Source organism: Elaeis guineensis, chromosome 15 (assembly GCF_000442705.2).
Source record: "Elaeis guineensis isolate ETL-2024a chromosome 15, EG11, whole genome shotgun sequence".
NCBI classification, from domain to species: Eukaryota; Viridiplantae; Streptophyta; class Magnoliopsida; order Arecales; family Arecaceae; genus Elaeis; species Elaeis guineensis.
Window position 1 is genome coordinate 14421581 of NC_026007.2, and position 25653 is coordinate 14447233.

Sequence of the window (25653 nt, forward strand, 5' to 3'; positions counted from 1 at the left end):
AATTCGCAACATACTCTTGCCTCAAAAACACTTATAGCCTTTTGGTTGCACAGCAAACTATAATATTTTAGTTAAGTTAGACCTTTCATTTCTATACAGTTATATTTGAATAATATTGTCCTTGTGGTTGCACAACAAAGCAACATATCCAAACATGCCGTAAGCATCTACTATGCATCAAGATAACCCATCAATCTCTATTGTAAGTCTTGTGGTTGCATAACAAACTTACTATGATTTTTGACATGATATTGGCTTAGTATGGAAGAAGGCTTATGTAGTGGTCTTAAACACTAAGCATCCCAAATTCAGACTAATTAATCCAATTGGTCAGGTAAGTGTAAGATTGGTGGGAGGCTCTCCGTGCTTTCGCAATGGTCCTAATTAAGTAACCACTGCTCAAGAATACTTGTCTTAGACACTAATCGATCAATCACTATTGAACTCAGATCGCTTTTGGTTTCCACCACTACGACTTAATATACTTTTTAGGAGAGCTTTATGGTTTCATACACATCCTATTTAATACATTCACAGTGGTACATAAGCATACTTAAATCATAAGAACATAATTTAAGGAAATGCATCTAAACATATCTTTAAGGTATATTAAGGTTGGATGTTCAATCGAGCTCAACTCTTGAGCCGATTTGAACCAAACCAAAAACTCTAGCATGATTACAATCAAGACCACATTACAATCTTTGATTGTATTCATCAAGATAGGCTCTGATACCACTGTTGGGTTTCGGAGGCATAGCGGAAGGTCTAGATGTTTAAAAATTTTCATTTAAACATCCAGGTGCACCAAAACCCTAGAACCCAGGAACCCTTGACAATACTAATCAAAGCATAGATCTACAAAAACTATTAGGAAGGATATCTCTTGAATTCTGATTTAATGAAGAATTGCTTCCACAAGGCATCCAAATGTTCGTCCTCCAACGGTGATCCACATAGGAATCGATCCAAGGACAGCGCTCCTTCAACTTGCTTCAAGAGTTCTAGCACCTAGAACTCGACTAGCCTAATATCGGTCAGGTTTCTTCAGGAACCTGATTTCACCCTCTCAAGGACTCCTCTGGACTTCTTCAACGTCTCCTTTAGAACTTCTTTCCCCTTTGTTTAGGACCTCACTTAGGCTTTTCTTAAATATAGACAGCCTTGTCCTAAAACTAAGATGGGTTGTAAGAAAGAAAGGATAGGCTTGTCTTGGCGTAGGAGGGAACTCGGGAGAGTTTTTGGAATGAATTGGAATCCCAGCACCATGGGCCTTTTATAGGTGACTAAGGGGCACATGGGGAAGAGTCACAACTCTTCCTCATGTGCTCAGAAGGTGGCTTGTCCTTAGAGAGAGTTCCTTCAAGCAGAAGAACTCTTCTCTTATGAGATGCACCCTTCCCCTTTCACCTTGCCGTGCACGCCAAGAATGGGTGCTTCTGGCGTCCTTTCTTTTTTCAAGAAAATCGAAAAAAATACCAGATATATTCTCCTCTGAGTTTGAATTCAGATAGGAGTCTTATCAGCAGGGGACACCTCCTTCTGCCCCATGGCAGAAGGACTCTTCACTTTAGAAGCAGCACGAGCCTTTATTCAGCCTACGTGCACACTGTATTTCATCGATGCTTTGGCATCTTTTCCTATTTCAGATAAGCTTGAAACTTTGCCACGTGAATCCACATTTAAAAATGAATTCAAATGGTAAAAAATATCTGGTAGGGTTGCGACCTTTTGCCCATGGCAGAAGGACTCTTCACATGAAGAGTCGCGTGACTTTTCTCCCTCGCGCTCCAAAAAAATCTCCACGCCAAAATAAGTCCAAAAAAAACATCTCATGCTTTGAGATGTGTGCTAGAGAGTTGAGAGTGATGTGGGCTGCCACATGGGTCTTAATCCCATATGAGGACTCTGGCCCTTCTCCACGCACCAAAGCGTGCGTTCAACAATTCTCCATGCCATCTAGAGTTCCAATCCAATTGGACTCTAACAAATGGTGCCCAAGAGGCTATGTGGCGCCACCCAAGAGCAGCCACAACTTGACCCAAACCCAAATTAGTCCATGCCTCAATTTGGTTTGATCAAGAAGCAAGATTCGAACTGATTTCGAATCTGATTCAAGGAGCTAGTGTTAGCCACACGTGCTAGTATGCTTATCAGCTATCCGATTGGATTCAAAACTCCAATCAACCATATCAAATGGGTCTTTGATTAATTTTCTAATGTGTGTGATCCATTGGGTTCCACATCGAGCCAACACTAGGTCTAGATGCAAGTTGACATAATTTGATTAGACTTCTAATCGATTAAGGTCCAAACCGTGCAAATCCAAGTTCAGCAATTAGAATCCTTTCTAATTGGTGATCGAATTAAACTCTTTAATTCGATCAAACTTACAAATCAAGATTGACGTCTAGCAATGTATTATGACTATTCAAAAGATGTAGAATTTGATAGAAATACTAAATATATCCTTTAGTGGTAAGTTACCGTGCAATTCAATCCTTCAATCATTCCTGCATTCTGAATATGTTCATGAGTATGGAATCATGTAAAACTCAATCACATTCATATCAATTCTCCATCAATCATCGATGACTCTAATGTTGAAGCATTAAAAATCCTTTCTAATCTTTATCCTGCTTTTGGCCAAAAGATTTTCTGAGTCACCTAGAGATGAGAATGCATAGAATGTCATCTCTTTTACTAGGAGTGATCGATTCTTTGCTGACATACTCACAACCTTCATATACATTCTACCATATCCAGAACATCATGTACATAGTCAATGTCATGCTTGGGTATGAACCAAAATATGGATTCATGTGCACAAGATTCCATGGTAGTCTCAAGTGTAAGGATCACTTGTACAACTCCCACTTAGAGAACCATCTTTTGATATGCAAGTAAGGCTCCATAATAAATTTTCTATCGGCGAGTCAATTTAGTGAATTCATTCTCTAATGAGCACCCACATCCTTGTATTAATGTTTCACACCAGTGACTTATGAAATCAGCCACCCTCTCTATCGAGCATACATAGGATGTGCCAGTCTATCTGGAATATTGATCTCTAACTCAATGTTCCTACGATCAGAAATGTTTAGAATTAGGATTTTAGGTTTCATAGGCATAAACTATTCATGACCTTAAAATTATTGCCCTAATCTATAGGGTTTATCATAATCTTAAATACAATAAGATGCAGCTATAATGATGAATCAATGTCTCATTTTATGATTGATGTCATTACATGAATTGAAAGTTTACAAAGAAAAATTCCATTGCATCACTCATGCGATTGGCTTGTAGGGCACTCTTCTTTCATAACAAGCTTAATCTGTATCCTTCTCATGTTGTTAAGACCTAGTAGGCCTACGCTAGGATTTCAATCTCATAACATGGGGGCATACTACTTTTTCCATGAAACGACATGTCTCATGTACCGTCTTGTCTTGACTCTCGAGAGAGGTGATGTCCTGATCATAACTGACCAGAAGTCCGGACGAAGTCTTCCTGCAGCCGGAGTCGGGGACGAAGTCTGGCTCCTGTAGGAGTCCATCTGTCGTGAAGAATCTGGTCGACGCTGGTGGGGGTTTATCCATCGGTAGAACTTGGGAATGCTGCTGAGGCTCGATCGTCGGAGAGATGTCGCCGAAGGTCGGACGCCGGTAGAATCCCTGAGTGGTCACTCCTGACACGAACTTCGGCTGGGGGGATTCTATACCCAACACCAGTCCCCCTACTTCCGAGTTCGAGTTTCGAGCGAAGAAAGTGCAGAAAAATTTTCACAGCCGAAGTCGTTTCCTTGAATTCCGCACACGACCGCCCTCGGAAATCTCGGCATTCAATGCGCACACGCTGGAGTCTTTTCCCGATTAGGGCGACTCGAAGAGTCCTTTCGGAATTCCCTCCAGAGCGTAGTCCTAAACGCCACACCATAATGGTCCCGCTAGCAGCTAGCCCTACGTCACGGTGAGTGGGACACGTGGCAGGCGCTGGTGGACTTAGGGATATCCGCCACCATAACTGCGCCAGGCCCCGTCGCTTATTTAAGCCCCCTCCTTCCCTCCAGGGGCTTCACTTCGCCTGAGAGTTGACACCTTTCTTCTGCCTGAGAGTTTAGTCACTCCATCGGCGCCCTTTCTAACTCTAAGTACTCTTCGCACCAGTCTTCGCCATCTCCACCGGCTCTCCGCTGCCTTCAGTCTTCCGAGCCCCTTCGAGGGGTTCTCCCGCCGGGGCTTTTGCCCCGGAGGCCAACCTCGAGAGGATGCCACGGATTAAGAGGAGTAGGAGGGGGAAAACAGCGGCATGCGAATTCTCCGGCTGTCGAACTGTCACTGAGGGTTCCCACCGCCTCAAAAGGGGCTCGAGGGAGAATTCCTTCAACAACAGGGGTTTAATAACGGAAAGAACCGGTGAGTGCGTTCCGTCCGAGAATTTCGGAGTAGTTGAACGGGGTGACACCGGTCAAGGGGGCAGAGTTGTCGTCACAAGCTGTGGCGGGATTCTTGATGCCGTCGGGGTCGAGGGACCAGAAGCGGTCGGCGCTGACGGTGGGGCAGTAGAACTTGTTGCGGGGACGGTGGAAGTAGCGCATGCCGACCTTGCCGAAGTACCTAGGACGGTGGTTGTCGTGGAGCACACGGTGGTGGTGCATGCCTCCGGCGCCATTGCGGCCTCCGGGGCACTTCCGGTTCTTCCCGATGCAGGTCGTCGTCGCTGCTGCCGTCGCCGTCACTGCCCCTAGAATTCTATCCCCCCTTTGCCCCCTAGGGCTGGGGTTTCGGCGATGGAGTGGAACGAGGCGGGGGGTGAGAGCCGAGGGATTTATCACACACACTGAAAAATGCTGTCGAGAAGGATGGAACCGGAAGGAGAAGTCGAAAGCTTGAAGTGGTCCCTAATGTGTTCCTTCCGAGTCTTGTAGTAATGTTTTTTTTTCTTGGCCCTCAGGGTCTTGTAACGTACATCTTGTTAATCGAGAATGAGAAGGAGATTTTGTTACTTTGTCCGCACTTTGCGTCAAATTGTCGCCTGTCGAGCTTCTATCATTCGCTATTGTTATTGTTGTATTCCCCTCCTCTTTTTCTTTTCTTCTTCAGCCTTAAGGGCTCTGTAATGCATATTTTGCAGATAGACTTCGTCCGGACTCCTACGGGAGCCGGACTTCGTCCCCGACTCCGGCTGCAGGAAGACTTCGTCCGGACTCCTACGGGAGTCGGACTTCGTCCCCGACTTCAATTGCAGGTAGACTTCGTCCGGACTCCTACGGGAGCCGGACTTCATCCCCGACTCCGGCTGCAGGAAACTTCGCCCGGACTCCTACGGGAGCCGGACTTCGTCCCTGACTTCAATTGCAGGTAGACTTCGTCTGGACTCCTACGGGAGCCGGACTTCGTCCGGACTCCTACGGGAGCCGGACTTCGTCCCCGACTCCGGCTGCAGGAAGACTTCGCCCGGACTCCTACGGGAGCCGGACTTCGTCCCCGACTTCCATTGCAGGAGGTCTTCGTCCGGACTCCTACGGAAACCGAACTTCGTCTATAGAAAGCCTCTGACTGGGCTCCAACCGCAGATGGCCCTCGCCTATAGTACTAATGCTCAAGGCACCCAACGGTAGACGGCCCGCCAGCAACATCCGAGCTCCTTTTAGATGGATAGCCACCTCTCTCCGCCAGGCACTTCAACCGAGCTTCGGCCGACAGGCCTGGACTCCCGACAGGCCACAGTAACGGCCATGACTCTGCTCCACCTCCTGCGATGGATTCTGCGCGGCTCCATCACTCCCCGCAACAGGCTCCACGCGGCAGGCCACAGTAACGGCAATGACTCTGCTCCACCTCCTGCGACGGATTCTGCACGGCTCCATCACTCCCCGCAACAGGCTCTACGCGGCAGGCCGCAGTAATGGCCATGACTCTGCTCCACTCCCTGCGGCGGATACTGCGCGGCTCCACCACTCCCTGGCGAGTCGCGACAACGGACGCTGCTCCACTCTCCGCAACAGATTCCACGTGGCGAGCCATGGTGACAGCCACGACTCCACCCCATTACTCTTCATAATAAACTCCTCCTGGCCTCGAGCGGCCCACTACTAGGCGGTTACAAACGTCGCTATCAATCCGTTGCTCCCTCCGCCTATAAAAAGGGGGGGGCCCAGATACGTTATTTCCTAAGCTCTACTTTCTATCCCAAAAACTCTGCTAAAATTTTCGTTCGAGCACTCCATTCTTGTTGAGGTAGAGAACTGACTTGAGCGTCGGAGGGTCTTGCCGGAGCAACCCCAACTCCGGTTTAGACTTCTTTTGCAGGTCCCGGCGGCGACCGCGACTCCCTCGACTCTAGCTTCTCCGACGCAGGTGGATTTTTGTACCAACACTTACCATGGTATTCTTAGCATACCACAAGGAAGAAGAGAAGCCTTTGTTCTTTGCTTTGATTTCCTTTTAAGAACTTTCTTTTTCTTATGTGTGGTGGAGAAGCAACAGAATACACAAATGTGCTAAAAGATTCTTAGAAGGTTATAGTAAGGATAGGATCTTCTTTTTGTCACGTAAACTGACATTGGCAGAAAAGTGAAAGAGGATTAACTGATTAAGAAAGCTTGCCTTGACAAATGAAATAGCTAATAAGAGTGAATTCGTATAGATCCACAAATCTGATTTCAGATAACTGGGATAATGTTGGTTGTTTATGTCTATGGCATTTAATATAATGATTATGATGATGCATTAGAATGATTGTGATGATCTTGTGAATCACATTGAGTCAACAAAATGCTACCCAGTATTTTGTTTCTATATTTTATGCTCAAATTTGTATTGCATGCATCATTTGCAATCAAACTATTTTTAGATTAATTTAACAATCTTGGAGTGTAGCTATTGAATTATACTCTTGTTTTCGCTCATTTTATTATGCATTGGTAAGTATTTACCCTAGTCACTTACGTAATCCATTTGTTTTCTTTAGGTGTCAGCCATGGACTATATTGCTTACTGGAGTTATAGTAGTTTCATGTAGCTGGCTATTCCTTCATTCGTTAATAATCACTGCTGGAGTCCTCTCTTTGATATGCGCATGGTGGTATATCTTTTTGTATTCTTATCCTAAGGTTTGGAACGCATCCCCTTATTCTCCTGTCATTTCCATTGCCTTAATAACTTGTCCAGCTCGTCTCTTCTGATTTTTGAAGTGGTGGTGTAGATTATTTATTTAACTATTAGTTTAGGTTCTTGATTACTTGATTGATAAGGATATTTAGATATTCTTAATTTAGGTTTCAGTTTTTAGATTTATGCATTGGCAATTGTTAAATAAGATGCCACTTGTCTCTAGTGAAAAGTCACTTGGATTTTATTGCTGTATATGTTGACATTTATATCATGCTCTGATTCATGTAAGATAACGGCAAACAGAAGCATTGACTTATTTGGCAAAAGAATGTGTTTCTTCATCTATTACTTTAGGAATGCCTCTTTGTCTGTTTAGATCAAATCAGGTCACATCAAAAACTATTCTTAAATGTATGAATAATCATCATCCATCAGCTGTCAGCTTTATAAACATGAGTCACTAATGAGATCTTTACTTTTGAGCCAGTGAAATTTCGTGGACTTTCACTATGGATATCCAAAGTCTTAAGTTAGGTTTTTGGCATTCTTTAAGAACATTCATAAGTTTTACCAGAAAAAAAGAAAAAAGAAACATTCATATGTAGTCATAATACCCATGTCACCTGTGAGTCTGTATCTGACCTATAATTAGAAAACTCCATATTTGCATCTGTGCAAAAGCTGAAAATTACTTCTCTTAATGGACTTTTTGGTTTTAGCAATGCTCATTTATGAGCCTTTAAGATTTGAGAAATATCCTATCATTTAAAGTCACTATTTTGAATGAACCCCAAATTCCTAAAACTTGTATTGAAATAGGAAAATCAACTTTTTATTCTTAAGGAATTTGAGTTTTTGAGTATTTTTATTGATTGAAATGGGGAGTTTTTTCTTACCTACATATAATATCATTTAAGTAAATGGAAGTAGAAAGAATAATACGATATTTACTTATTATCACTTAAGTGAATAAGCCTGTCGTGTCATCATTGTAATGCTTGCTGAGTGTTATACCTCACAAACCTAACTTTGCTAATCCACCTAGGGGAATTGACCTAGGAGGGCAAATGACTTGAGCAAGTGGACTAACCACATATAAATAGAGACCTAGGATGATAAGTGTTGTGGCAACAAATGACTGGCATGATGGTGCATGAGGATTTGTCCAGCTCATGACTTGTGTGGTAGATCCGATGCACCTGGAATATCTCCCGGCATTCTGCTCGGGCTTCCTCGAGCAAATCGGAGGCTGGGCCAAGCAAACTAGAAGTGGCTGATCTCCAAGGCTGGCACCTCTTAGCCTAGCTCAGTGACCCCAGCTACTAATCCGAATAAGTAGAATCCTTCTTGTGAAAGAAGCAACTCGATCGTTTTGCCTCAAAGGTGATGATGGCAATGGTATTGTAGTAGAGGCAGCAGCAGCCATACCGGTGGTGGGAGTGGTGAAGGTGTGGCGGAGGCAGTGACAATGGCATTGTGGCGGAGGAGATGCTGGCGGCGGTGGCGAAGGCACTGACTGCGGTAATGGTAGTGGTATTTGCAGTGATACCAAAAACATGAGTTTCTTAATTTTAAAAATATTGAAAGTAAGGATTTCTGACTCTCAACTTTCTATAATAATGATACTGCCACTTTTAATCAACTACGATTGCCAAACATCGTGATTCTAGAAAGTCTAAATATTGAGCAGTCATATCACCTATGTTGCTTCTTGGTTTTGTTAAAAGACCAAGTTGTTGCAACTGCATTTCCATTGCTTTATCCTTGGTAGGTGATACATTAGATTTCCCTCTCATACACTAACACCAATCCCCAATTTTCAAGGATGTAGCACATCCAATTATGATTATCTTTGCCTTTTGTTCAATCTGGCAATGTATCAAGTTACATTAAATGCCCCTCTTGTGCATTACACCAAGCTCCAATCTTCAACTGTGTGCCGCATCCAAGTTCACCTTCATATCATGTCTATACTCACCTTTTTTTAAAAAAAAAGAAAATTGGCACTGCTGTAAGATTTCTTTTACTTGATTATACTCCTATTAACTTTAAATCCATTAAGGAATAGATTGGTAAAGCTTTGTGGTAATAATTATGGCTTATAACTAAGTAATGCCAATATTATTTGAAAAATCTGAATTTTCTCTTTAATATGATTACAGACATGCTTGATGCTTATGGTAGTGGTTTGCATGTTGTTTCTCTGCCCTATGGATGACAAGCATTTCAACTTCTGTCTTTTTTTTCATTAACACATTTTCTGAGTTCTAATCATATTTGCTAAACCATGTTTCTGCAAGATGCTTTGCACTATGATGTGAAATCTAGGATGCATTGTTGATTCTGATGCCTGACCAAACTCTCAAGTGCTTGCCCTGTCTTCTTCAAGTTGTCCATCTCCAGATTGCTATAACTAGCCCCTTATTACAAAGGATGCACTGCTTAATTTCATGTCTTTCTTTTTTTCTTAAGGAGAGAAACAAGTACGGTGCACCTCTTAAATTTATAGTTTGTTTATCAAATTGAGATGCATAACAGAAGGATCACTAACCACATCTGCACTAAGTACATCATCCCATGTGCACTGTAAATGCAAGACTCTAATTATAAAAATATCTTTTCAGTCCTTCCACATTTATCTGCCTCTGATGCCTGCTGTTCTCTTCTCATTTCATTTCAGTTTCCGAAAAATGTTGCACCTCTCACTTTGTATGTGTTAAACTTGATTACCGAGCTGAATACCTCATGATGAACAAGACATTTCTAGTCAGCGCTTAAATGATCCCTCAATGCAGAATCATATTTTATCCTTGCAGATTTCACTATGTGATTGTGACTTTGGTACATGACTCAGTTGAATGTATTTCTTTTTAGCCTTTTGTTCCACTCAGGGAAACAAATAGCCTTTTACCAAGGTTTTGCCAACTGCAATGAGGACTCACTTCTGTGTTAAATTTTGTTTGCTGGTAACTAATGAACATGTGCTGTTCATGTGTGAAATTTGTTGGATATTATCAGTGACTATATTCTTTCCTTATATGGCATTAGTTTTTTTTCAAAGAGGCACTAATCTGGGCTATGTTATTATAATTACTTATTTTCCAGTTGATGTTTTGATATATTTACTACTAAATTAACACATATAGTTAACATAGAGTATCTAAAGTTAAGAAGTAGGTTGGTTGATCAATGCAAGTAAAATTTGTTGTATATCATTTTCACAGTATCAGATAGGAATCGCCTTTTACATGGCTAAATGTGCATATATAAATACATACATATGTGTGTGTGCGTGTATAAAATACAAATGGCTAATTACTTGGATCATAGGAAATAATGATTGTGTATGGATTTAGTATGTCTGCAGTCTTCTCACTTTGTTTATATAAAAAGCCAGAATTATTCCAATGCTGAAGGATCTTTATGGAGTACTTGGAACAATGTAGTATTGAAGGCAAGGTCAAGATTGAACCATAATCAGAAATAAGAAAAGATCTAGAAACTGGTGATGCAAGAGATGAAATGATGGGATAAAATAGAGCAAAGATGAGTTTACATTTCCAATGCATATAATCTTTAAGAACCTTTTATATTATGTAATGTTAGAAAATGTGGAAACTGGAAAGAAGAGAAAAAGTCCAAGAACTCTATTATAATAGTTGGAAATACAAAGCTTTGTTGTATAAAATAGCCTAAACATGGTAATCACTATGATAATCATGTAATTGGGTGGAAATGCATCTAAACACAACTTAATGCAACTTGCATGTCAATTGAACTCTAAGATTGTAGCAGTGATCATCCTCAAACTTGTTTGTTCATGTCTTTGATAGATCATATGGATCCAGCTTGTTCGATTTGTTTACTTGTACTACAATCTAAAACAACTCACAGTAGGATAGGAAAGTCATGCATTCTAACTCAAATTATCTGGTGTTGCACTAAGCAGTGATTGATGCAAATTACAAGTTCTATGAAAATGATGACAACCAGAACTCCAAAAGGTTACAAAGACTTGGGGGGATTTCACAAAAACAGCCTCTCCAATTTTACATTTTATGGAACAACCATTTTTAAAGGGCAAGCTTTGATACAGCGGTAAGGTTGTTCTATCATGCCCTGGGCTACAGCCTCTCCATATATGGGGACAAGGCTGCCTACATTTGACCCTCCTCAGACCCTACAATGTCTAGAGCCTTGTGCATTGGGACAGCCTTTTTTCAAGGGATAGCTATGTGATATCCCAGCCAAAACCCAAACGAACAAAAAAAAAAAAAACAGAAAAACAGGGGAGAAGACTCCCAAAGGGAGTCTTCTTCCTCCGTTCACCGGCTCCTAATCGGAGTCGGAAACAAGTTTCCACCGGCTCTATTTAAAAAGGAGAACCCTCCTCTCTCCTCTCATCGAGAAATCTCGGGGCAAAACGGCGGCAATCGCCGGAAATTCCTCACGGAGACCCATCGCTGTGCCGTCCAATTTTCTCGCCGGAAAAGCTTCGCCAGCGACGGAGGTAAGCCTCCTCCTCTTCCTCTCTTCTCCCCCTTCCTTCCCGTGCCGATGTGCACGCTCGCCGGCGACCGAAGTCGTCGGATTTTATTATGGAAAAATCTTCTTTTTTTGCCGTTTTTCCATCGCCGGTGGTCACCGTCGACCACCGGTTTGGCCTCCTCTTACCGCGGATCGCCTCTCCTCCTGCCGACGGCCGTCTCACGCCGACCACGCCGCCGGCCGGCCGCCCAATGAGGGGACCTTAAGGTCCCCTGTTTCAGCCCAAAAGAAGCCCACGGGAGAAGAAGAAAAGAAGAAGAAGAAGATGGAAAAGAAAAAGAAAAAGAAAAGAAGAAGGAAAAGAAAAGAAAAAAAAAAGAAAAGAAAAAGAAGAAAAAGAAAAGAAAAAGAAAAGGGAAAAGGAAAAAAAAAGAAAAAAAAAAAAAAAAAAATAATAATATAATAATAATAAATAGGATTTTCTCTCCTCTCTCTTCCACGAAGAAAAAGAAAAAAAAAAAAAAAGAGAGAAAGAAAGAAAAGAAGAAAGAGAAAAATAAAATTAATTAATAAATAATGAGATAAATAATAAAATATGAGAAAGAGAGTTTCTCTCTCTTCCCTCTCTCTCTTCAGCTTGAATTAGTATTTTTCTCTCTCTAGAATTTGATTTTCTCTCTCTACTTTCTCTCTCTAGAATCCTCTCTCTAGATTATTTCTCTCTCCTAAGATTTTTAGAATTTTGAGAAGAATGATGATGAATTTAAATGATTCTCGTAATGGATTTTTGATCTGTGATCGTCGGACGATACACCGACATCCACTTTGATCAGATCAGGTATTTTTAGATTTTATTTCTCATGATCTTATTTAATTATCCACATGATAATTTTAGCATGATTTGATCTGATCGATCAAAATTTGTTAAATCATATTGTCTGAAGAATTCAAGATGAGTTTTCTCTCTCTAGAATTTTCTCTCTCTAGAATTTTCTCTCTCTAAAAAAGGTTAGTGAATGAAGAAATTTCTTTTAATAAGTCTGATCTGATTCTAATGAAGAATCCTGATCCATGATTGTCAGATAGCGTACTGGCACCCACCTTAATCAGACCATGAATCTTTAGATTTGATTATCCATGATTTAGATCTAGCCATGATTTGATTTGATCATGTTGGTTTCACCAATTGAGATATTGGACCAATCGTAATGTTGGATTGTGTCACCTGATCAATTTGAATTGTACCTCATGAATTTTCTCTCCTCTGATTTTCTTTCTCCACTTGATTTTATGAAATCGATGAAGAAACCTCGATCCTATCACTTCGAATCTGATTTGATCTGATAGTCAAACTTTGGATCATTTAGGTCCTAATTAGATTTTGATTAGATAAAATTAGATGATCGGACCCAATCTAAACCGTTGAAATATGGTATTCGTATTCTTTATAATTATTGAAATTGATTCTGTATAGGATTGTGGATGTTTGATCATGGGATATCGCGATATGATCTACGAACAGAATTTTTGGAAGAAAATTTATAGAATTATGTGGATTTATTGGAATACGTTTGAGGTAAGTAGTGTTTACTTTTACTGAATTTATCTGGTAAATTATGAATTAAATAAATTTATGCATGCTTGTGATTGAAATTATTTATTGAAATAATTGTTGGAATTATTTATGATGAAAGTTAATTGTAGAAAATTATTTATGATTGAAGTTATTTGCTGAGCAATTATTATGATGATATATGATCTCAAAAAATGTTATAATTGATTTGACTTGAATATCAAATAATTTTATTATTTTAAAAATAATATATGAATTGAAAGACAATATGAAATTGACAACCTGACTGTGTTGAGGACCCCGCCAATGGGGGCATATACGTTGGCAATTGACTGTCCTGAGGATTTATGTCGCTAGTGAGACCAGCGACATGTCGCCAGATAGACCAGCGACAAAACCGCCAACTAGACCAGCGGTTCCAAAGGACTTGGCTGCCAGATGATTCGCAGCCCACCGCAAGCAGATACGCGGTATTATGACCCTGCCACAGGGATAATGTGGTCATAGTCATGGTTGGTAAAAAGAATTTAAGAAATTGATGAATTTAAGAAGAAAAGTATAATTAGAAATTATGATGAATTGACTTTTATATATGATTGACAGTATGAATATGATTTCATGAAATTACATATTGATTTGTTATGCATAGTATTATTTGCCTGATTATTTCAGTTAAAGGTATACACTGCTTACTGGGCTATTTAGCTCATGATAAGTTTTATGTTTTTCTTAAAGATCCAGAAAATTAGCATGATGTGGGATTTCGGTTGGGAGAGCGATTAGAGATGGAGTTAATTCATTGATTTAGGATTTTTCTCAGAATTGATTCAAGACTTTTAGTTTTGTTTTAGTGTTGACTTTGTCAGACAGTTACTTTCTTTTGAACACTAAGTTTTGATTTGTTATTTGAATTAAGGTTTGATTATTGAATAAAAAAAAAATTATTTAACTGTTTGTGAAGATATCATGATGAGATGCCTTGCATGCTTATGGGAAAAGTATTCTATAAGTATGCGGCGGTTGCCATGACCCTCGATTCAAATCTCGGGTCGGGGGCGTGACAATTAATATGGTATCAGAGCATAAGTGAATGAATTATGAAACATAGAATCAGATATAGAATGGGTGTAAGCGGATAGACACCAGGGACATTATAGTGTAGATCTTTGATGATTGTAGTGGGAGAAATATTTAAAAATTTTGATTAAACATTGAGATTATGTATAAAAGGATCGCAAGAGATTATGACATATGGAGTTTGAAATATGATGGATAATCTATAGATCATGATATGATTAGTTAGATCTTGATCGAAAGTAATCACAAAAGGATTGATATAAAATTGTATTGTGCATTATGGTTATTAATTTGATCATTGGTTATTCAAGTGAATCGTAAGTTCAAATTCGATGTGAGAATAATACTATGATATTACTTTTAGTTGAGAAGTTGACTATTATTGGCAAGATAAAGATTTGATAATAAAATGTTGTTCCAGAATGGGCTAAGAAAGTTTTTTTTTTATAATGCTTGATTGGAATATTTATTGAAATTGAACTTGGTATGTGGATCATATATATAAAGTGGCATATTATGATGAATGTATATTTGGAGATATTGCAAAGAAGCCTATTTCTTATTGATGAAATCGATTATGAGGTTGTAGAATATTCATCGTACCGGAATCTTTAATCATCATCCTTAGATCTAGATAATAGATCTTATTATGTCTCTTAGAGACTACATGATGTGTATGAAATTTTAATTTAAAGATTTCGTATCTAAGTTGATCAAGAGATTTTCTAATATTATTGTTGAAGTTGTTAATGAAAAACTGATATCTTCAGATTAAGATAAAAGATCTGATTTATATTTATTTCAGATTAAGGGATCCATGTGAATTTACAATTTAGAAAATTGGGATTTAAAAATTGATATGGAGTTCCTTTGCTTTTGTTAATGAGGTTCCTAATTGAGTCTATTATTAAATGGAGATTTGATTGTTTTGAAGCTTGTATGATTGTTATGAAAGGATATTTGATAGATATTGAAGATTCTGATGATAGAAATTTTAGAAAAAAAAAATATTAATGATTTGAAATTCATATATATTCAGATTATATCCAAATTTGGTGGAGCATCGAAGGATTTTCTCGTTGATTTGACTTATAAAGATTTTTGGTTTGAAAATTATCGAATTGAATTGATATGAGAATTGAGATTTAATTCATATTGATTATAGTAAATCTATATGATGGTTTAAATATGATATTGGACTCAAGGGTTAATCAAGATTATTGTACACCAGTAAAGATATGAATGAGAATCGAAAGTTAATCTTTGATTTCAATTGAAATTTGAAATTTTAGGATAAAGAAATAATTTGATCCAACTTTTTTTTGGTGAACCAAAAAAATTTTGATTGTTAGATCAGAGTGCGCAGCGGAAGCATGATAATCTGAACTACTTTGAGTAAGTCAGGAATGTTGATTCTCTGAGTCAAAAAATTATAATAAATGATATAGTTTGATATAAAAAAAAAATTTGGATATCCCTAATGTGATTTTCAAAAGTAGAGCTTCCACCTACTATGCTACAAAAAAAAATTAGCATCCTAATTCTAGGATGAGTGGACCTTTGATTTTTGATTTTAGATTTAGAATATTTAGAGATAAATTTTTTCTATCTTAGAATTAAATTTTATAATTCTCTATTTATTAGAAAGAATTTGAGATTATTTATCGAATGATGATTTTGATCTTAGATTATTATACTCAAATATTTATCTCCAGGGTATAATGAAATTTGAAGTTAGAACTCTTTTGATCATTATTATTTCTCAGACTGAATGAAAAAGATTGAGGTTATCTATTGATATTGACGATTGTTCTACAAAAGATAGATTGGAGTTATTCATAATTTGATAATGAATCGATTAATTAAGAGTTGTTAATATTTAGATAAAGAAAATTGATATACTTACTTAGAATAGAGACATTGATTTTGATTATAAGAAAAATATAGTTTTGATTTAGATCAATTTTTGAGTTATTGAATGACTTAATGATAAAATTTGCTTCAAGAATTAGAATATTTAAGAGTTTGAGGGTTTGAGTAAGAAAATTTCGATGACTAAAAATAGTGATATTGATTTAAATCAACAATGATGATATTGATGTTTATGAAATAACTTAATGATGAAGTTGTATCGAGAATTAAATATCAAAAATTCAGGAATGAGATTGAAATGATAAATTTTTAATTTTTGAAAGTACGAATAAGAAAAAATATTTTTGAATTTTGATTGATTGGGATGTCATCATATGACTCATAGAAGTATGATTTCCTATCTTATGATGGGTTGAAATTAAGAGTGATTAATATTTTGAAATAAAATGAATGATGATGATGAATGAAGTTCTTATGCAAGAATAGAGACATTGATATTCACAAGAGATAGATTTGATTTTAATTTGAGTCATGAGATATTGAATATGATTTTTTTATAGAAAATGAGATCATAATTTTGAAATCTTGAAATATTGAAAATCTTTGAGATGTTGATCTTGATAAATAAGAAAATGAATGATTCCGTATCAGATCGATATTAATGTATTGACTTTTTCCTTATGAAATGATTTAAGAATAAATTTATATCAAGAATTAGAATATTAAAATATTTATGGATGAGATTCAAGTAAGAAACTATGAAGACTCAAGCAAGAAAAATTTCGAGGACGAAATTTCTTTTAGAGGGGAAGAATGTGATATCCCAGCCAAAACCCAAACGAACAAAAAAAAAAAACAGAAAAACAGGGGAGAAGACTCCCAAAGGGAGTCTTCTTCCTCCGTTCACCGGCTCCTAATCGGAGTCGGAAACAAGTTTCCACCGGCTCTATTTAAAAAGGAGAACCCTCCTCTCTCCTCTCATCGAGAAATCTCGGGGCAAAACGGCGGCAATCGCCGGAAATTCCTCACGGAGACCCATCGCTGTGCCGTCCAATTTTCTCGCCGGAAAAGCTTCGCCAGCGACGGAGGTAAGCCTCCTCCTCTTCCTCTCTTCTCCCCCTTCCTTCCCGTGCCGATGTGCACGCTCGCCGGCGACCGAAGTCGTCGGATTTTATTATGGAAAAATCTTCTTTTTTTGCCGTTTTTCCATCGCCGGTGGTCACCGTCGACCACCGGTTTGGCCTCCTCTTACCGCGGATCGCCTCTCCTCCTGCCGACGGCCGTCTCACGCCGACCACGCCGCCGGCCGGCCGCCCAATGAGGGGACCTTAAGGTCCCCTGTTTCAGCCCAAAAGAAGCCCACGGGAGAAGAAGAAAAGAAGAAGAAGAAGATGGAAAAGAAAAAGAAAAAGAAAAGAAGAAGGAAAAGAAAAGAAAAAAAAAAGAAAAGAAAAAGAAGAAAAAGAAAAGAAAAAGAAAAGGGAAAAGGAAAAAAAAAAGAAGAAAAAAAATAAAATAATAATAATATAATAATAATAAATAGGATTTTCTCTCCTCTCTCTTCCACGAAGAAAAAGAAAAAAAAAAAAAAAGAGAGAAAGAAAGAAAAGAAGAAAGAGAAAAATAAAATTAATTAATAAATAATGAGATAAATAATAAAATATGAGAAAGAGAGTTTCTCTCTCTTCCCTCTCTCTCTTCAGCTTGAATTAGTATTTTTCTCTCTCTAGAATTTGATTTTCTCTCTCTACTTTCTCTCTCTAGAATCCTCTCTCTAGATTATTTCTCTCTCCTAAGATTTTTAGAATTTTGAGAAGAATGATGATGAATTTAAATGATTCTCGTAATGGATTTTTGATCTGTGATCGTCGGACGATACACCGACATCCACTTTGATCAGATCAGGTATTTTTAGATTTTATTTCTCATGATCTTATTTAATTATCCACATGATAATTTTAGCATGATTTGATCTGATCGATCAAAATTTGTTAAATCATATTGTCTGAAGAATTCAAGATGAGTTTTCTCTCTCTAGAATTTTCTCTCTCTAGAATTTTCTCTCTCTAAAAAAGGTTAGTGAATGAAGAAATTTCTTTTAATAAGTCTGATCTGATTCTAATGAAGAATCCTGATCCATGATTGTCAGATAGCGTACTGGCACCCACCTTAATCAGACCATGAATCTTTAGATTTGATTATCCATGATTTAGATCTAGCCATGATTTGATTTGATCATGTTGGTTTCACCAATTGAGATATTGGACCAATCGTAATGTTGGATTGTGTCACCTGATCAATTTGAATTGTACCTCATGAATTTTCTCTCCTCTGATTTTCTTTCTCCACTTGATTTTATGAAATCGATGAAGAAACCTCGATCCTATCACTTCGAATCTGATTTGATCTGATAGTCAAACTTTGGATCATTTAGGTCCTAATTAGATTTTGATTAGATAAAATTAGATGATCGGACCCAATCTAAACCGTTGAAATATGGTATTCGTATTCTTTATAATTATTGAAATTGATTCTGTATAGGATTGTGGATGTTTGATCATGGGATATCGCGATATGATCTACGAACAGAATTTTTGGAAGAAAATTTATAGAATTATGTGGATTTATTGGAATACGTTTGAGGTAAGTAGTGTTTACTTTTACTGAATTTATCTGGTAAATTATGAATTAAATAAATTTATGCATGCTTGTGATTGAAATTATTTATTGAAATAATTGTTGGAATTATTTATGATGAAAGTTAATTGTAGAAAATTATTTATGATTGAAGTTATTTGCTGAGCAATTATTATGATGATATATGATCTCAAAAAATGTTATAATTGATTTGACTTGAATATCAAATAATTTTATTATTTTAAAAATAATATATGAATTGAAAGACAATATGAAATTGACAACCTGACTGTGTTGAGGACCCCGCCAATGGGGGCATATACGTTGGCAATTGACTGTCCTGAGGATTTATGTCGCTAGTGAGACCAGCGACATGTCGCCAGATAGACCAGCGACAAAACCGCCAACTAGACCAGCGGTTCCAAAGGACTTGGCTGCCAGATGATTCGCAGCCCACCGCAAGCAGATACGCGGTATTATGACCCTGCCACAGGGATAATGTGGTCATAGTCATGGTTGGTAAAAAGAATTTAAGAAATTGATGAATTTAAGAAGAAAAGTATAATTAGAAATTATGATGAATTGACTTTTATATATGATTGACAGTATGAATATGATTTCATGAAATTACATATTGATTTGTTATGCATAGTATTATTTGCCTGATTATTTCAGTTAAAGGTATACACTGCTTACTGGGCTATTTAGCTCATGATAAGTTTTATGTTTTTCTTAAAGATCCAGAAAATTAGCATGATGTGGGATTTCGGTTGGGAGAGCGATTAGAGATGGAGTTAATTCATTGATTTAGGATTTTTCTCAGAATTGATTCAAGACTTTTAGTTTTGTTTTAGTGTTGACTTTGTCAGACAGTTACTTTCTTTTGAACACTAAGTTTTGATTTGTTATTTGAATTAAGGTTTGATTATTGAATAAAAAAAAAATTATTTAACTGTTTGTGAAGATATCATGATGAGATGCCTTGCATGCTTATGGGAAAAGTATTCTATAAGTATGCGGCGGTTGCCATGACCCTCGATTCAAATCTCGGGTCGGGGGCGTGAGGACAAGAGTCCTCTGTTCCGGCGCGGGAAGAAGAAGAAGAAGAAGAAAAAGAAAAAGAAAAGAAGAAGAAAGAAAAAGAAGAAAAAGAAAAGAAAAAGAAAAGAAAAGAAAAAAAAAAAAAAAGAAAGAGAAGGGGCGGAGAGAAAGAAACTCTCTCTCTCTCTTTGCTCTCTCTCTCTCTCTTTCTCTCTCTAGATCATAGGATTTATGAAATTAAAAAAATTAGCAAAAATAAAAAAATAAAAATAAAACTTAGGGTGTCCGTGGGTTAATTCGAAAATCGGGATGCTGTCGACGAATTGATCCTAGTAGAAATATTAGATTTTAGTAATTTAGTTATTTTTAATTCGATAAAATTTTGATTTAAAATATGATATTTGACGTATCAGGTTCTGAGAAGGATTTTCGAGATCCCTAGAATTTCTAGTTTGGACTTTCTTTTAAGGTAAGTAGTATTTACTTTTACTGAATTTATCTGGTAAATTTATGAATTAAATAAATTTATGCATGCTTGCGATTGAAATTATTTATTGAAATAATTATTGAAATTATTTATGATTGAAGTTAATTGTAGAAATTATTTATGATTGAAATTATTTGTTGAATAATTATTATGATGATATATGATCTCAAAGAATGTTATGATTGATTTGACTTGAATATCAATTAATTTTATTATTCTTGAAAATAATATATGAATTGGAAGAAAATATGAAATTGACAACCTGACTGTGTTGAGGACCCCGCCAATGGGGGCATATACGTTGGCAATTGACTGTCCTGAGGATTTACGTCGCCAGTAAGACCAGCGACATGTCGCCAGATAGACCAGCGACAAAACCGCCAGTTAGACCAGCGGTTCCAAAGGACTTGGCTGCCAGATGATTCGCAGCCCACCGCAAGCAGATACGCGGTATTATGACCCTGCCACAGGGATAATGTGGTCATAGTCATGGTTGGTAAGAAGAATTTAAGAAATTGATGAATTTAAGAAGAAAAGCATAATTGGAAATTATGATGAATTGACTTTTATATATGATTGACAGTATGATTATGATTTCATGAAATTACATATTAATTTGTGATGCATAGTATTATTTGCCTGATTATTCAGTTAAAGGTATACACTGCTTACTGGGCTATTTAGCTCATGATAAGTTTTATGTTTTTCTTACAGATCCAGAAAATTAGCATGATGCGGGATTTCGGTTGGGAGAGCGATTAGAGATGGAGTTAACTCATTGATTTAGGATTTATCTCAGAATTGATTCAAGACCTTTAGTTTTGTTTTTAGTATTGATTTTGTCAGACAGTTACTTTCCTTTGAACACTTAGTTTTGATTTGTTATTTGAACCAAGGTTTGATTATTGAATAAAGAAAAATTTATTTAACTATTTGTGAAGATATCATGAAGAGATGCCTTGCATGCTTATGGGAAAAGTATTCTATAAGTATGCGGCGGTTGCCATGACCCTCGATTCACAATCTCGGGTCGGGGGCGTGACAATTAATATGGTCTAGCTATTTTTAAACCTTTTTGCAGGATCGACATTTTTTCAATTCTCTTGACTGTTTTGCCTCTGGTCGCATGACTCATTTGATACAATACAAAGATATGCCGATTGATAAGCATTCCATCATAATATAAGGTTTTGAAAGTTTCCTGCCTTCGTATGATATTAAAAGGAAGATGGGAACTTTTCTCTTTTCCCTTTGTTCTTTTCTTTTTACTACTTTCCTCATTTCCCCTCCTAACTTCTTCCTTCCCCTTTTCATCGAGATGAAGTCTATGCTATTGCTTCTCTGATTTCAGTCAGCCTTGTCCTTGGTTTTACTAGGGTATTGCTCTCTCTCTCTCCCCCTCTCTGTTTGTCTCCACCTGTGTCCTCTCCCTTATTAAGAATAGAGGACTTGTTAAATAACAGAGAAGGGCATTAATAGCCTCACTAACCCTTTTTAAGTTTTTCCCCTCATCCAGGGAACGTAACTTGGAGTTAGAATTTGCAAATGGGAGGTATTTTCCATTTGATATGTAACTCCCTAAATACCCTCATTAACTCCTGTGATTATTACATTTTAAATGGCTTCCTATGGTAGAGCCCTAACCCTGACTTATTGAAGGCTCTCCGATTAACTCTTTCCTAATTTCTTACATGCTCTCTGCCTATCCTTGTACTGCTTTCTTCACATGTCTGTTTGACTAGCTGATATATAGATATTTGGATGAACAATTTTTTAATAACTGATCACATATCTTTTTATGTTCACATTTAAGTAACATGTACATATATTTCTGACTCAGTACATTTTGACTAGCTGATGCATGTATACATTGCTGCACATATTTCAAATAACATATTGATTTAGGATATTCTAGGTAATATGACCTGTAAGGGTTTAGGAAAATTCAATTCAAACCTGAGTTTTAACTAAAATTGAACCAAGAAAGTAGGAGTTTCAATGCAAAATTGATAACAGAGGCTGAGATGAGTCAAAGAATATTAAACTATGGCTGAATTAGGGAATGAAGAGGATTTAAAGGGCATAGGAATAGATCTTATGGCTTGTTGTTCATTTAGAAAACGGATCTGGTCTTTTCCATGTTAAAGTGAACCATCAAGATAAAATTTCTTCTAGAGGAATTGATTATAGAAAATCCATCCTGAAGTCCTAGGATTTAGGGTTTAGAGATGACCTATTACCTAAAATAAGAATTGTCATTGGCACATTTGTGCAACAAAGACTAGAGCTTGGTGGCTAACTGATTAAAATTCCAGCCAAATAGAATTGAGATGTGATGCTCCACAAGGGAACGAAGGGAAAAAAATTTGATGTAGAGAAAATAAAGAAAACTAAGAAGAAGAGAAAGAAAATCAAATGAAAGATTCTAGAAATAGGGGGAGGACAAAAGTGGACGCATTCCAAGGACCTAGAAGTCACATCTAGGGGATGGTATTTCACCAGATCCATGCATCACACCAGCTACCAACTTCAACAGTCGTGAGTGTTTGAAGAATTCTTTTCATTCCACCAAAACATAATGTTCCTGAATATATAATATTCATGTAGTACTTAAGACACTGTAAGTAGAAAACCCTAACTTGGCTTTAGTTTAAAATACCAAAACTACCCTTACTTAAGCATAATTACTATTCATGGCTGTCATTGCATGAATAGTCTTGTAAGCAGTACTTCTTCAATAATTATTAGCCTTATCAAGTTATCAACAAAAGTTCAGATGTTTTGCTCTTAACCCTTGGTTCCTAAATAACCCACTAAAACTAAAGATAATCAGAAATAAAATTAAAATATAAAAAATTGATAACTAAATTATATCTAGTGAAAATCCTTAAGTTGCATCCTTATGATGCTTCATGACACGATATTGGTATTAGATGTATGTCCTAGAAGCCAATATGGCTGACACATTGTAATAAATCTAGGGCACAATTTTGTACTTAATACATTGATATGATCAATAAAAGGGCAAGTTTATTTTTTATTCAAGTATGATGTGTCCTTGAATCGTTCATAGAATTAGTTTCGATACATTCTCAAAGTATTGAGAATTAGAAACATTTTTAATTCCTAAATGCTCCCGATCATAGGATCATCATGAGGACGGTGATAGATCCGGATAGATTGGCACACAAATCGCTTCTTTCGGGATCGATGAGTCTTTGGTCTACTATGTAGAGACACAGGACGACGAGTGCGGGTAGTTAGAGAACTAGTACTGAGCATGATTATACGAGAGATCACTTGGATTTCTATTCGATCGTCAGTGATTGTCTCGATGCTGTAGTTGTGTGACTGATTCTTCGACTTGAGATGGTACTGTTACTCGCAGTGAGGCTATTGAAGTTTGACTGACATATAAATATGGATCTTAATGAGCTTTTGTAGTAGATGTTGGTGACAGTTGGTCCACTGTAGGGATAGGGTGCATATCAAGATGGGATCTATCAATCTTGATAGAAAGTAGTCCTATGAGATTTGAGAAGCTAAGTTCGAGAGTCTGTGGCCACAGCAGTGTGATTGATGGAAAAAAAATTTCATAGAAGTCATAATTGGATTTGAGCTAATCGAATTTATCATATGACTGATGATGAGATTTGACGATTTATCCATGATCTGCCATCAAGTCAGGACTCACGATAGAGGGATGAATCACACGTTAACTATACCTAAAGGTTCATTTCAGTTCTACTGGGTTGTCACTACATACTGCTAGGTATCACTGATGGATTGTGAGAGCTCACTAAGATTGTTCTGAATCGACAATCCTTGCTGAATTAGAGTGAAATTGTTCCGACTCATTGAAAAGAGATTCAATGATACGATGATAGAGATCATTGTATGTCTCACTATCAGATGGAATTGAACCTATGGGGTCACACAACAAAGGAATTAGGTTTGGAATAAGCAATTGAGCTTATGAAATGTCAATTAGATTTAGAGAAATCCATTGGGTTCATGGTAACCTTGCTAGCACATGGTTGGACTCAATTTCTCTTTCCGTTGGGATTATTTATTTGATAAGATAATTCTAACTTAATTACCTGCTAATAACCTACATGAATAAGATTTATGAGACTCCAATTGTTGGATGTCTAAGGTTATGGATCATATAAATTTAGAGTGCAAGTCCCTAATTAATTTTTTTGATAGTTATTCTTGGACGCCACCATGATTTGATCAAGTTGGGCATGTCCATTGATTAGAGAGCCTTTAGTTCCCCTGTGGGACGTCTCTTGGGTGTGTTTTGGGGTGTCTAATTATGGGTGCAAGGGCTTCAATTGTTGGTGCTTAAAGAGTCTCTTAAAGTAAGTTGGATAACTTAAGTTAATAGAAAATTCAATGCAAGAAGGACTTGTATTATGAGATTGAATAGGATTCAATCCTTGTGCCTACTTAAAGGGACCTCCTCTAAAATCTCTAGAGAATAAAAACTAGCAGCCCCCACGCCCATAGAAGGTCTCCACGCCCTCTCTTCCTCTTTCTCTTCTCTTTTGGGCGTTCTACACACCCCTTCTCTTGGGACGCGCGTCCCAAGGTGTTCCACGCTCAAGGCTGTTGGGTGCCTCTTCCTTGCTGGTTTCTAGCATCCAGTAGTAGCACATAGCAAGGAGAAACTCTAGAGAAGAGGAGAAGAACAAGAAAAGAGATCAAGTGTTGATCGCGATTCAGGCTTCGTTCAGATTCAGCAGGCTGAATTTTTAGAGAAGAAAATTCAGATTGAAGAGGGTTGTTTCAGGCTGATCCCGAGTGGATACTCATAGAGGCCGGACATTTGTGCGGCTAAGAGAGAACCTCTTCTCTTTCAGATCCAGATTTGAAGAAAAGGATTGCGAAACAGATATGTGATTTGATTACAATTTGAATTTTAGCATATATCAATTTCAGTATATGAGATAGATCCATATAGTTTTATGTTTCATGCATATATAATTCAGATTAAAAGTATTTTAATCTTGTTCTCCGCTGCGCTGTTTAGAAAATAAAGTTTTGAAACACATGCATGCACTGAATTCCGAATTTCAAAAGTCGTACCAGAGCCATGGATTTACATGTGCTGAATTTTGATGTACATATTTTTGAAAAGGTTTCAAAATCAGATTTTTCTTTGATACATGAGATATATAATAGATGGATCTTCTAATCTAAAATTTGATTTTGGATTTGATTTTAGAACATATACTTAATATGTTATTACATGTATAGATCTGAATTTTGATCTAGAAAGAGTTCTAGTTCATGTTCATGTGATATATAGATGCATGCATAAAATCTGAAATTTTTATATGATCTGAATTTTGATC

General features: G+C 37.3%; 1 protein-coding gene across 7 annotated transcripts in view; it reads left to right on the forward strand.

The window, feature by feature from the left end:
• LOC105034211 (uncharacterized) overlaps positions 1–25653 on the forward strand; it is a 125659-nt gene that overhangs the window by 45359 nt on the left and 54647 nt on the right. For 3 of the 7 annotated variants that reach the window (XR_012137165.1, XM_073249367.1, XM_010909265.4), the window contains exon 2: positions 6976–7117. Coding sequence is in view for 6 of the 7 variants with exons in the window: in XM_073249367.1 (XP_073105468.1) it covers positions 6976–7117 (142 nt within the window). In the remaining variant the exon portion in view is untranslated. Of the gene's footprint in view, positions 1–6975; positions 7118–9418; positions 9455–20219; positions 20276–21007; positions 21159–25653 lie in introns of those variants that run through there. The other 4 variants (XM_073249363.1, XM_073249365.1, XM_073249366.1 and 1 more) reach the window with 4 other exon arrangements.